At 41.2% G+C, this 14,688-nt stretch overlaps 1 protein-coding gene across 1 annotated transcript in view; it reads left to right on the forward strand.

The window, feature by feature from the left end:
* The first annotated feature begins 380 nt into the window (after positions 1–380).
* The window catches only part of LOC309565748 (malignant fibrous histiocytoma-amplified sequence 1 homolog), a 40,767-nt gene continuing 26,459 nt past the window's right edge, over positions 381–14,688 (forward strand). The window contains exons 1-2 of the mRNA XM_082270730.1: positions 381–421; positions 13,212–14,085. Of these exons, the coding sequence (XP_082126856.1) occupies positions 409–421; positions 13,212–14,085 (887 nt within the window). The 5' untranslated portion in view covers positions 381–408. The remainder of the gene's footprint in view (positions 422–13,211; positions 14,086–14,688) is intronic.

Genomic DNA, 14,688 nt, shown 5'->3' on the forward strand with positions numbered 1-14,688 from the left:
ACATACCCAAAAAGACTTGCAGCTGTAATTGCAGCAAAAGCTGGTTCTACAAAGTACTGACTTAGGGGTGCTGAAAAAAAATGCATGCCACTCTTTTCACAAATTTTGAAACCCATTTATCATTTTCCACTTTGTGTTGGTCTATCACATAAAATCCCAATAACATTCATTCATTCATTAGGTTTTTGTTTGTAGCATGACAAAATGTTGAAAATTTCAAGGGGTATGAATACTTTTTCAAGGCAAGGATAGCAATTTGGCAAGAAGTCTTTGGACATGTTAACATCTTGACATCTAAGTAAAAATTTGATTATTGTTGCTTTGATGATGCAAGCAAATGACCACAGGAAAAAAGAAGCAACAGTATAAGGAAATGAAACTGCTTCATTTGAAGGCAGAGCCTCACCCATGGAAGACAAACGTAAGTAATCAAACAATATATTTGTGATGGCAATTATTCTTTACCTAACTAACCTATTAAAAACATATCCCCAGGGATAAGAAACAATAGTTACAACACAATGATGTTGGCCAGTCTATATATTCTATGCAGAATAGTACAGTTTATGAACTGTGCATTAAATGCCAAGTCTGCCTATTACTGGATTTTAGGATTGAGCTGATGCAAGTGAGTTAATGTATGTGTAAACCCTAAGAACCCTTCAATTTTGGCCTGTTCAATGTGCCATTTAAAGGGTATTAAATGTGCCATTTAAGAAGAATATAAAGAAATCCTGAAAAAAGAAACGCAGTGCAGCCACCCTATCTAAGTGCTGGTAAGCTGCAATGTTTCATTTTTGTACTTGGGCTTAGTTACACTTTAAATCATCTTCTTACATATACAGTTATGTTAAAAATAATAGCAGTGTTGAGTAAAGTTTAAAATCCTTATAATAGGTTTTATTTCCATACACACAAATGCATTGGGAACACTGCACAGTCTATTCCAAATCAAAACATGAAGAAAAATGCGACAAATTTATTACTTTACAAAAAGTGAGTAAAAAGGAGTACAGTAAACCCCCGCTCCATCGCGGTTCAGTTTTTGCGGTCCCGGTATATTGCGTTTTTTTCTGTAATGTTATTTTACTAATTAAATCATTGAAAATGAAATATTTTTGTGTTTTCCATAGCTCTTGCTCTGTCTCTCATTATCTTTTATGTGTTTAAATTAATTTCTATTGTTTTAAAAGTGTGTTTAAAGACCTTAAAATGCTTTTAAAAGTACAGTGACAGATAAAAAAAAACATGCCTACAGTGTATTTTAATAGGGTTTTTCTATTTCGTGGATTTTCACTTTTCGCTGGTGGGTTTGGAACGTAACCCCCGCGATGGAGGGGGGTTTACTGTATAAGGCTTTTCCAAAAAAATAGCATCTGCATTTTTCTCTACAAACCCAAACATTTACTGTATAAATTTAAAAATGCTTGAAGATTTAGCTTTCCTGTGAATCACTGAACTTATATTTTAATTCTGAGAACTACTTCACATCTGTGTTGCATGATGTGAAGTAGTTCTCAGAATTAGTCGACCAACTTCAGGCACCTGTGAACAGGTATTCCAGCCCAGGACAATTGCATTACATTTCACAATTCCTCTGCATTTCTTGGCTTTACCTCCTTTTTGATGTCACCCCACAAGTTTTCTATTGTATTAGGGTCCGGGGATTGGTCTGGCCACCCCATAACGTTAATCTTGTTGGTCTAGAACAAAGATGCTGCTTGCTTACTGATGTGTTTGGGATCGTTGTCTTTTTGAAACCTTGATGGCCCCTTCAAATATTTTGCTGTATTCAAACTGATCCTTGATCCCTGGTATGCGATAAATTGGCCCAACGCCATAGTATGAGAAACATCCCCATATCACGATGCTTGCGCCACCATGTCTTCACAGTGTACTCTTGCTTGAATTTAGTGTTTGGGGATCGTCCGACAAACTCTAGACCCAAAGAACAATCTTGCATTTATCAGTCCACAAAATGTTATGCCATTTCTGATAAGGCCAGTCAATGTGTTCTTTGGCGAATTGTAACCTCTTCAGCATGCCGTTTTTTTCAACAATTGAACTTTGTTGGGTCTTCTACCCAATAGCTTGGCTTCACATAGGCGTCTTCTGCTTTTTACAGTACTCACAGGTAACTTTAGACCTTTTTGATCACCCTAGAGCTGATCATTGGCTGAGTCTTTGCCATTTTGGTTATTCTTCGATCCATTGGAATGGTAGTTTTCCGTTTTCTCCCACGTCTTTCTGGTTTTGGTTTCCATTTTAAAGCATTTGAGATCATTTTAGCTGAGCATCCTATCAGTTTCTGCACTTTATGTTTCCCCCTCTCCAATCAACTTTTTAATTCAGTACGCTGTTCTACTGAACAATGTCTGGAATGACCAATTTTACTCAGATGTACAACATTTGCTGCTTTTGTCCTTAAATAAGGGCCACCTGTTTGACACCTGACCACGCCCCTTTCAATTAATGATCCAATTACACAGAATCAGCTTTATACATGTCATGACTGTTGGGTCTGTTGATTTTCTATTACTCTGCTACACCTACTAGTAAATTATTTGCCATGTAGAAATATAATTTATACCAAAAACAGTGATTGATCTGGTTTAGTGATGTTGGACTGCTATTATTTTGAACACAATTGTATCACTCAGGAACTTGCATTCCCAACTCTGCTTTTCATAATGACTTCATTAAGTAGAGTATCATATACCCCTTGCTGCATGTTCCCTATTGTCTGATTAACCCCTTCCCATCTGCAATCTCTTTATTAATGTTAGTCAGCACAATGCATGCTCCCAGGATACGTTCCTAAACTACCTTCTCAGGCTCTCAATCCCAGCTGTCAGCCAGAGTCCCAACTGACAACCAAGAATCAGTCAGAGTGGTTCCTGCTCGTGTGATCACTACATCAGCTCGGACATAGTGATCAGAGGCAGACTGGGGGCTTCATTGATAAAAATGTACGTTTTCAGCCTGTTGATGAACACCGCCATCCTCAGGCTGCAGTGTTCATCTTTAGAACCATCTATATAATAGCGTAACTGTTGTCAGATACAATTGCAGTAATACAATTAAAAAAAAAAAGTTTGAAAAGTAGAAAAGAAAATGCTTTGCAACCTTGTAATGTGTGGTCTATAATAAAATGTCCTTAAAAGTATATTTAAATGTTACCTAGGTGTACAGATTAGTCATGGGGTCTATTTATACACTTTTCACACAACTTTCACCCAAAATGTACAAATGGTTTCTATTCGGACAAACTTGTGAATCCTTCGCTCACCCAGGCCCCCTCCATGCTAGAAAACTGGGTACCTCAGCTTCTTCTCTAAGGCGCTCTGGCATTTGCTGGCACTCTGATGTCATTAAATACAATGTGGGGGCTATTAGCCCTGCATTGTACATAAAGGACACTGAGGGACCACACACAAGCTGCAGCAATATAGAGAAGGGTTGAGCGCCAGCTTCCAGGGGGAGAAAAGGATGAGGTTTGTAAAAACGCTTTTTACTTGTACCTTAAATCCATAAACAAGCATTTAAAGTAATTGCAAACAATCACAATGTAAAACAACCCATTTAGTTTAAAATAGGAATGAAAGGCAAAACATTTTTGTATAGATATAAAATATTATAAAATTATGAATACCCTTTTTTATAAGTGATCACATTTCCTCTGTTCTCAGTGGCCTAAGAGCTGGGGGTAGGAGAATCAGCGGCACACTGAGCTTCCCAGTGAATGGCTGTGCTAGTGGGGGCATGCCAGGACAAGTCTGATCATTGGAGGAGAGCAGGCTGATTTCCCTGCATAGCTAGAGAACTGACCACGCTGTGCTCTCCTGCTTAGTGTAGCCAGTTTTTAATAAGGAAGCAGAGGGACTGGCAGGATTACCAGGGATTTCACATAAAGGAAGCAATACAAAGAGAAAAGGATACTTTCTCATACAAGTACATGCTACAGCAGGTACATATCAGGAATATGAAGTGTTGGGGTAACAAACACTTTAACCCTTGCAGGATGGTTGGGGTGGAGGATTCGTACTGCAGGGTTATTAATTGAATTCCCTGAGTAAGAATCTCTCATTATGGCTGTGGCATGTGGGTCAAACTTAGGACTTTGATACAGAGATCTTTTTGCTAGCCTCCTAGAGATATAAGATGCCAATGGATGATTTAACCCTACAATATCCACTCAAAAGTCGAATTGAAGTTGTGTGTGGACAGACCCCTCCAGATTTTGATTTTATTTAAATTTGCTTTTGATCCCTTTCGGTTCCACGATAAGTTTACTTGAAAATGTTAGATTCGTTACATTTTCGGTTGATGCAGAGCATTCCACGTGCATTGACTGTTAAGACCAACACCAGTGCTTATCTTTTTAAATTATTATTTTTTTTTTTTATCCCATGAGAGGCAGGTTAATATCTAAAAATCACCATGTAACCATAAAGCAGAGCTAACATTTTATTTTAAAGCAAACACTCAAATTGCAAGTGAAAAAAAAGGGGATGTATGCATACCTGCAAAAGTATGTTTCCCAGCTAATATTCAAGATCTAGGATTGTCTATGACCTCTTGGCTTGATCCAGCTCCCTCCCTTGCACCTCCCTTTAAAGCTGGCCATAGATGGGTCGTTTTTTAAAAAAAAAACATTCCTCCATCCATACTTCTGGAAGTGATGTAACATGGTGCTTGGGGTAAAGGGGGAGGGCAATGGTGCCATGCCACTTGAGTTGGGATGGAAAGGGGTGAGGGATTTGGTGGCAAGGTGGCTTCCAGATCCTGATGAGCTCTCTCCCCCCCCCCCCCCGCATGCAGACCCTCAAAACCACCAGCCAGGGTGGTAGGTAAGATGCCTTGTCCTCATCAACATGGGTACATGGTTCTATGCAGGGGGGTCCCCCCCAAGCAAGGCACCCCCCAATATTGAGGGCAAATGCATTAGAAAATCCATACTAAACAGTTTAAAGAGGTTGTAAACCCACTTTGTTTACATCTACCAATAGGTGCTATAAATATCTCCTAAACTTGCACCATTTAGGAGATATTTACATTGCATGCAGCCGATGACGCCATCATGCGCCTCTGAAGGAACGGCCACCCGTGCTGTTCTTTCAGATCCCAGGGCCGTGAACGGCGGCTCCCACGCACATGCGCGGGAGTGATGTTATCGCGCCCCCGGCCAATCAGATGGCCGGAGGACAGGATCCAGGAAGCAGGACGGCCTAACATGTCGGCCGTCCTGTCGGCACTGAGGGGGCTTCGTTTTTAGGTAGGTACTTCATAATGAGCCTGTATGCAATGCATACCAGCTCATTATGCCTTTGTCTTTACAGGTTTTTTTTTCACTTTTTTTAAGCGGGTTTACTTCCTCTTTAAATTGCCAGCAAATAAAAATTAATTGTTGACTTTTTATAAAAAGGAAAAAAAAAAAAAAACACACAGACCCCTCCAAAAGACCTGCTAAGTATTTTAGATGTGCCATTTTTTCTTTAAAAAAAAAAGAAGCCAGGAGGGAGATGTCATTTGCTGTCAATTTAAAACAATCTTTTCTTTTGGAAATGTCAGCACTTTAAAAAATATTTGCTCCTGGCCTCATGGAATTTAAAAAAAATATGTTTTTTGGTACGTGTTCCCGCCCCCTTGCCTATTAGCCCAGAAAATAGCCAGTTTTTGGCCATTGGACAGATTCAGCTCCTATAGGTTTTACTAGGCTTTGGATTCGACATCTGAACTTTGAACTTTGCCGAACCCTGCTTGACCCAAACCTAGAGCCATTCGGCACATCACTGTTGCATTCAGTCAGGGTGGTGCCGTGGTAGAAGCAGCTGCGAAAAGTAAATGCCAGCATATGATGCAATGCTTTTGCAGGAGCACTAAAGTCGGCTTTTTTCTGCGGTGATGGTCAAGGGAGACAAATCTGTATGTATTTGATAGGTATAACTCTGGAAGGAGAGTAGGGGCATACCATGGGTCACTTGAAGAATGCTCTCCTTTGTGTAGTAATAGCATCATTTACAAAGATGTCTATGGGAGAGCCTGACTTTGGTTTTCTGCTGAGTGCCCGGTGGATGTGCTCATACTGAAGCCTTTTCGAGTAGCCAATATCATCTGTTGGAAGATGGCAGTTATGGTGGATTGGAAGTCTAGTACTGTCTCCAGTATACAGTGAATGCAGAGATTATATCTCTGTGACCTGTTCTCCAAGTCCTCAAGTTTATAGTTTTTGTTTTCTTCTTTGATAGATAAGATAGTGGCACTCAGCACTACAGTGATTGTACAAGTAAGAGAAAAGTTTTGGTATAATCTGGTAGGATGGTGTATGTGGGGCTATAGATCAACTCGTGGAATCTGGAAGAAACTAGCTATGTGTAGTTACCAAAATCTACATATGGCACCACAGTAGATGAAGCAAAGTTAAAATGTATCAATCGTGCATCAAGCATGAAAACATAAACACATAAATGTTGAAATCCCGGAAGTGTGAGTCTGTAACAAATAATCACTAAACTGACTGGCTGGGAAGGTTGCCTCTCCAAGCTGGCTGGGAACCTGTACATTGCAAAAGAAAGAAGGTTGGGGGGAGTAAGCGAGGCAAAAAAATGTATGCGCAGTTCCGAGCCGAGCGTCCCAGCCATATTTTTAATTGTCAACCTCTTCCTGTCATTGGCATTTACTGGCAGGAGAAAAGTGGCTGTTTTTTGGCTGCCAGTAAAAATACTGACGGTTGGCAATACTGCTCTAACAATCGGGTGTATATATGCACACACACATTCTAAAGAGCCACAGTTAACCTTATCTTACCCAATATGTAATAAGAGGGCTGCAAAAAAGCCTGCAGCTGTATAAAAGAAATGTACAGGGGTGTGCACAGGGGGTTTTTTTTTAGAAATGTTTTTTCCCCTTTATGAAATATACAATAATAAGTAGATTTAAAAAGACTAAAAGTAATACATGGTATGTCTTCTTTGAGCATGTCAAGCTCTTTATCCTGGTTATCTATCAGAATGTAAATATCATTCATTCTTGCTTCCACTGTGCACTGGCCCAACTCACATATCTCTCTAGGGAGCTGCCAGTTATTTGCAGAACTCTATGAATCATGGCATCTTTTTTTTATGAAGAGGCTAAAGCCTATAGAGATGGTGGAAGAGAGCTCACTGTGCTGTCTCCCTCATCTTCCTTTAGGGTAAGGAGTGCAGCTTCTTGTTAGGTAGTGGTCTTAGGTTCCACAGGCACCATTCTGGCCTGTGAGAATTATGAGTTGGGAGCGAATGATCAAACATCTCTGGAAGGTGATATATATGGTCCTGTGCCAATGAAGTGTGGAGCTCACCTAGGACATGTCTCTCATTGGTCCCTGTGTGCATGTGTCCCATGCATGGACTATTTTTAATTTGCAATTTTAGAGTGTTTGCATTAAATTTAAAAAAAAAAAAAATGTTATTTACACTGCTTAAGCCAGGCCTCGACAAAACCCGGGTGCCAGGTCGCATTTGCCACTAGAATTAGCGACCTGGCGCCTGGGGTGCCCTGCAGAAGGTGTCCTGTCCCTTTTGCATGGACTTCCACGCACGGAGTGCACGGACTTCTAGGCCGTCCGAAAATTGAGGCCCCGGCTTTTCGGCCTACTTGAGATGAGAGGCTTCCAATGGGGAACTGGCGCCGGGAGTAATGACTGTTGTAATTACTGTTTCCACTGCCTGATTGTTCACAATGCATTACCATCTCCCTGTCCAGTTAGTTACCTTTGACAGGGAGTGTGGTTATTTATTATTAATTTAATTTATTTTTTTAAATGTAAAAACGAAATAATATTTTTTTCTTTTTAATTATTAAAAAAAATATATTTTTTTTTTCCAATTATTACTATTAAAAAAAAATAATAATAATATATATATATATATATATATATATATATATATATATATATATAATATCTTTTTTTTTTTTTTCCTCATCACCATGCCACAGCCAAAGGCCCCTTTCACACGGGCTGTCTGATCAGGTCCGCCTGTCAGTTTTTCAGGCAGACCTGATCGGACCCTTCATTCTCCTCTATGGAGCAGTAATCTGCCGCCATCTGATCCTGTCCTCCAAAAACAGACGGATGGTGGTTCTATTTTCTATCTATCCTGTGGATCGGATCAGATGGCATCTGATGGAAAGAGACAGACAGTCTGTTTTCATCCAATTACGCTAGAGGAGAGTGGGGTTCTAGTCGTATTTATGTGTAAATTTAGTATCCGTTTTATTAAATAAAGCTTGGTTGTTAGTTTAAAAAAAAAAAAAAAAACTGGCTCCTAACTTTTTTAGCTGGCTCCTAGATTTTAGGAAATTTTGTCAAGCCCTGGCTTAAGCCCTCATTCACTTCTAAAGCATCCTGTCCATTGTAGCTGAATAATCAATTCAGCCAAGCGCTCATTCCAAAGGGGAAGACCGGCGTGCTGCTCTCCTCAGGCGGGGAACTCCAACTGAGATACATAAGAGAAAGAAAAGGAGGTGCAACACCTAGTGCATTACCCGTGGTCACCATATAAAATGTTTTATTAAAATGCCAAATGCATACTCACAGACGAGAAGAATATAAAATCGCATTAAAAGATTCCACCACAGATGAAATGGAACACGTCCTTGTAGATGAGACCGCTAACGCGTTTCGGGAGTCAAGCTCCCTTCATCAGAGCTTATCAGAGCTCTGATGAAGGGAGCTTGACTCCCGAAAAGCGTTAGCGGTCTCATCTACAAGGACGTGTTCCATTTAACCACTTGCCTACAGTGCACTTTCACCCCCTTCCTGCCCAGACCGATTTTCAGCTTTCAGCGCTCTCACACTTTGACTGAGAATTACTCAGTCATGCAACACTGTACCCATACAAAAATTGTGTCCTTTTTTTCACACAAATAGAGCTTTCTTTTGATGGTATTTGATCAATACTGGGTTTTTTATTTTTTGTGCTATAAATAAAAAAACTGAAAATATCGTGAAAAAACGCATTTTTCTTTGTTTCTGTCATAAAATTTTGCAAATTAGTCATTTTTCTTCACAAATTTTGGCCAAAATTTATACTGCTACTTATCTTTGGTAAAAATAACCTAAGTAAGTGTATATTATTTGGTCTTTGTGAAAGTTATAGAGTCCACAAGCTATGGTGCGAATCATTGAAAATTGATCACACTTGCTCACACCTGATGTACTGAAGGCCTATCTCATTTCTTGAGACACTAAAAAGTCAGGAAAGTACAAATACCCCCCAAATGACCCCTTTTTGGAAAGTAGACATTCCAAGGTATTTAATAAGGGGCATGGAGAGTTTTTTGAAGTTGTAATTTTTTCCCACAACTCTTTGCAAAATGAAGATTTTTTTTTTTTTTTTTACAAATTGCCATATTAACAGGTTATTTCTCTCACACAGCACATGTATACTTGCAACTACACCCCAAAACACATTCTACTACTCCTCCTGAGTATGGCAATACCACATGTGTGAGACTTTTTCACAGCCTGGCCACATACAGAGGCCTAACATTCAAGTAGCCCCGTCCGGCATTCTAGGAGCACAAATTACACATATAATTTCCTGACAACCTATCGCACTTTTGAAGGCCCTGGAGCACCAGGACAATGGAAACCCCCATAAAATGACCCCATTTTGGAAAGAAAACAGCCCAACGTATAATTTTTGAGGCATAATGAGTCTTTTGAATATGTCATTTTTTTCCACAAGTTTTTGGAAAATGTGGAAAGAAAATGAAAACACATTTTTTTTTACACAAAGCTGTCCATTTATGCAATATTTCTAACACATAGCATGTACATAGCAAAAATTGCACCCCAAAATACATTCTGCTATTCCTCTTGAGTATGGCGATACCACATGTGTAACACTTTTTCACAGCCTGGCCACACACATAGGCCTAACATCCAAGTAGCGCTTTACACAAAGTTGTCCATTTATCCACTTTAAGACTGGGCCTATTTTTGACACTTGGTGTTTACAAGCTAAAATAATTTTTTTTGCTAGAAAATTACTTGGAACCCCCAAACATTATATATTTTTTTTTAGCAGAGACCCTAGAGAATAAAATGGAGATCGTTGCAATATTTTTTATCACACCATATTTGCGCAGCAGTCTTCCAGATGCGATTTTTTTGAAAAAAATTCACTTTTTTGAACTAAAAAATAAGAAAACAGTAAATTTAGCACAATTGTTTTCCATAATGTGAAAGATAATGTTACGCCGAGTAATTAGATACCCAACATGTCATGCTTCAAAATTGCGCATGCTCACAGAATGGCGCCAAACATTGGTACTTAAAAATCCCCATAGGCAACATTTTAAAAATTTCTGCAGGTTACTAGCTTAGAGTTACAGAGAAGGTCTAGGGCTCAAATTATTGCTCTCGCTCTAACGATCGCGGCGATACCTCACATGTATGGTTTGAACACCGTTTACATATGTGGGCGGGACTTGCGTATGCGTTTGCTTCTGCGCGCGAGCTAACGGGGACAGGGCACTTTAATTTTTTTTTTTTTTTTCCTATTTATTTTATTTATTATTTTTTTATTTTTACACAGTTTAAAAAAAAAAAATGTTTTGATCATTTTTATTCCTATTACAAGGAATGTAAACATCCCTTGTAATAGAAATAGGCATGAAAGGTCCTCTTTATTGTGAGATCTGGGGTCAAAAAGACCTCACACCTCACAACTACACTAAAAAAGAAAAGAAAAAAAAAATTGTTGAAAGAGGAAAAAAAAAAAGAAAAAAAAAAAGCGGCCCTTTAAACCGGTTGCTAGGCAACGTCTTTTGACGTAGCTCCGGTCCTCCAAGACCATAGAGTTGAGTGAGGGCCATCTTGCCCTCACTCGACTTCCTGTCTCTGAGGATCCGGGACCGGATAGTTTTCCCTGCTGCTGGCGGGTCCGGTAAGCTGGGAAAACGTCTGGGACGCGGCAGGAGGGGGGGGGCACCTCTTCCCCTGCACCGTAAGGGTAATTCCGCAGCGAATCCGCCACTGGGACCACCCTTATCTGAAAGCCGACCGCCCGCCGTTTCAAAAAATACCGGGGTTATGGGGGCTATCTGCTGCCATAACCCCAGTATTTAGCTTTTAATGGCCGACGCATATAGTCGTTAGGCGGTCAGTAAGTGATTGCATGCATATGGCAAACAGGTGACGATGACTGATGGGGTGACAGGTGACGATGACTAATGGGGTGACAGGTGACAATGACTGATGGGGTGACAGGTGACAATGACTGATGGGGTGACAGGTGACGAAGACTGATGGGGTGACAGGTGACGATGACTGATGGGGTGACAGGTGACGATGATTGATGAGGTGACAAGTGACGATGATTGATGGGGTGACAGATGACAATCACTGACGGGGTGACATGTGACGATGATTGATGGGGTGACAAGTGACGATCACTGATGGGGTGTCAAGTGACGATGATTGATAGGGTGACAGATGACGGTGACTGATGGGGTGACAGGTGACGATGACTGATGGGGTGACAGGTGACGGTGATTGATAGGGTGACAGGTGACGGGCGATGGTCACTGATGGGTGACAGGTGACGGGCGATGGTGCACGGCGGTACTGATGGCAGTCTCTGGTGACCGGTGAATTTTAGGCTATGTTCACATGTGAGCGTAGCGATCGCGGGCAGAATCACTGCGATTCTGCCCGCGATCCAGAAATCATTGCAAATTGCGGGACGCCTGTGCGTTGCCCGTGATTTGCAATAGCACCCCAAACGCTGTGCGATGTTGCTGCGATTTCCGCCTGCCGAATCGCGGTAACATCACGCAAACAACGCATGACGCCCCAAAGAAGCTCTTGTACCTTTTTTGGGCGTCATGCGTTGTTTGCGCGATGTTACCGCGATTCGGCAGGCGGAAATGGCGGCAACGTCGCACAGCGTTTGGGGTGCTATTGCAAAAAACGGGCAACGCACAGGCGTCCCGCAATTTGCAATGATTTCCGGATTGCGGGCAGAATCGCGGTGATTCTGCCCGCGATCGCTGCGCTCACATGTGAACGTTATGGGTGTCAATTTCTGGGCACTGATGAGGTGACTGTTGGGTGACAGGTGACATTGGGGGGGGGCTGAGGACTGTGTGGGGGGACCTTTATTAGTGTGATTTTACTTTTACAGGTACACAGAGCAGTAACTCAATGTTTCTAGCTCTTCTCCCCTCATACTGGAAACTGTATGAGGAGAGAAGAGCTAGTAACACTGAGTTACTTCTCTTTGTTTACATTTTCTGATCGGCTGTGAATGGATTCACAGCCGATCACATAGTAAACAGTCACTATCAGTGACTGTTTACTACTGCCGGTGACAGCTGTGTTCCTACGGAACACAGTGCCACCGACATGACCGCGCTGCGCGCTCCCGATCGCGCATGCGCGGTCATCTCCCGGCCGCCTCCATTGTGATCGGCTGTGTCATTAGAACACAGCCGATCACGTGGGAAACAGCCACGCCCAGTGGCTGTTTCCCCCCTGCCGGTGACGGGGGGTGTCCCGGGGACACCCCGACACCGGCAGTGCACGGCGGCGCGCCCGCGATCGCGGGCCTGCCGTGCATTTCCTGGGTCACGTCATATGACGTCCGCCCAGGATAATAGCCGCACCGTCCCGCCGTCATATGACGGCGGGCGGGCGGTAAGTGGTTAATCTGTGGTGGAATCTTTTAATACAATTTTATATTCTTCTCGTCTGTGAGTATGCATTTGGAATTTTAATAAAACATTTTATACGGTGACCATGGGTAATGTACTAGGTGTTGCGCCTCCTTTTCTTTCTCCATTGTAGCTGAATGCCTGTCACTCCAAAAAAATACATGAGGTACTCCTCAGGCAAATTTGAGCATTTTTGCCCTATAGCCTTCAATGAGAACACCTGAAAACACTTGATACAAGCGTTTTTTCTGGCATATTTTATCCTACATTAACTGAGTGATTTTCATTGGCTAAAACAAAAAAAAAACCTGAAGCCTAAATATATATGTAAAATGCCTGCAATACACTTAATAAAATGCCTGTATACAGTTGCAAAAAATGCTCAAAAAACTCCTGAAAATTGCTTTGCCTAGGTGTGAATACAGCCTAAACTGCTACATTCTGCTTGTTACAAAATAAATTCTTTTTTGCAATATGATATATTGATAACATATATTTCTACTAAACAGGCAAGGAGGTGCTGCCCCTGAGGCAGGTGGACCTGTCATTGAAGAGACTGAAGGTTATCCCATCTGAGGTTCTGTTAGAGACCGAAATTCAGATCCTTAAGCTTGATCGCAACAAACTTCGAAGTGTCTCACAGATTGGCTGTCTTAAAGAACTTCAAATTCTCCTCCTTTCAAAAAATGAATTAAATGATTTCCCCTTGCATATCCAATATTTGATCCACCTAGAAAGGCTTGAGCTCAACCAGAACAAAATTGAGACCATTCCTAGTGGTATATTTCCAAATCTTAAGGCCCTCAAATATCTGAAACTAAATACCAACCGCCTCTCAGACTTACCAAAGGACTTATCAGCTTGTTCTGAACTCCAGTACTTAAATTTAGCTCACAATCTTTTTACAGAAATTCCCAAATCTATCCTGACGTTGATGAATTTGAGAGAACTCTATGTGAATAACAATAAGTTGCAAAAGCTCCCCTCAGATCTCTTTCTTAGTCTTTCCTTAAAAAAGTTCAATGCTTCCTACAATCACCTGAAGGAACCACCTGACGAGGTCTGTGCAGGTGGGCTTAAGCAGATCAGGAGCTATTTCGGGCAACTCCAGAGGGGGCAAGCGAAGGAGGAGAAGAGAGTCAAAGTAATCTTCATTGGTACTAGCTTGGCTGGGAAGACAACTATAAGCCGGAGCCTCAGTCGAGGCAAGATAATGCCAGTCTTTGTGGAGGACAGGACTGTTGGAATAGAGATCAGTGAATTCCAAATTAATGACTTTACTTTCCTCTTCTGGGACTTTGCTGGACATCTGGAGTATTACGTCACTCATCATGTCTTTATTACACCACATGCTTTAGTCATCCTAGTGGTTGACCTGCACAGGTGAGTTCAGATATCCTCTTTTAAGGCCTTATGATGAAAAATTGAGATTGGAAAAAAATCTCTTAAAATGTAACTAGGCGGATATAGGTGGGGACAAATGTACATTTGGGAATTTTCCAGTGCTAAAATACCTGTATAACTAACTTTTCTGCAAACCACTTTGCGGAATAGCTTGTATACAATGTCTACAGTTTAGGGTTTCTGCAAAACAGTTCTCCCAAAAGCATTTCTTCCTGTACATTTCAGTGTTCACATCAGTATCCTGTTTTTTTAACCCTTGTCACTTCTCGCTGCTATAAAAAAGATAAAAAGTCACATTATTTTAACAATAAATAACTCATTCTGATAACTTCTGTAGGTATCTTATTAGGGGCCCCTTCAGACCTAGTTTGTTGCAGTGCATTACCACATCAGGGTTAATGTATAGTATTTCACACTTTATTGTGCAATGTATTAATGCAGCTGATTTATTTAGGGCCCATTTACGCTTCTGCTTCAGGTGTGTTACCATAACACACGTATGTTAAGGCAGCTCATTCAAATGTATGGGCAGGCACTGCAGCAAAACGCCCCACAAAATGGACATGCAGAATTTTTTTCTTA

The sequence above is a fragment of the Pelophylax lessonae genome (genome assembly GCF_965119305.1).
Source record: "Pelophylax lessonae genome assembly, chromosome: 10".
Lineage (NCBI taxonomy): Eukaryota > Metazoa > Chordata > Amphibia > Anura > Ranidae > Pelophylax > Pelophylax lessonae.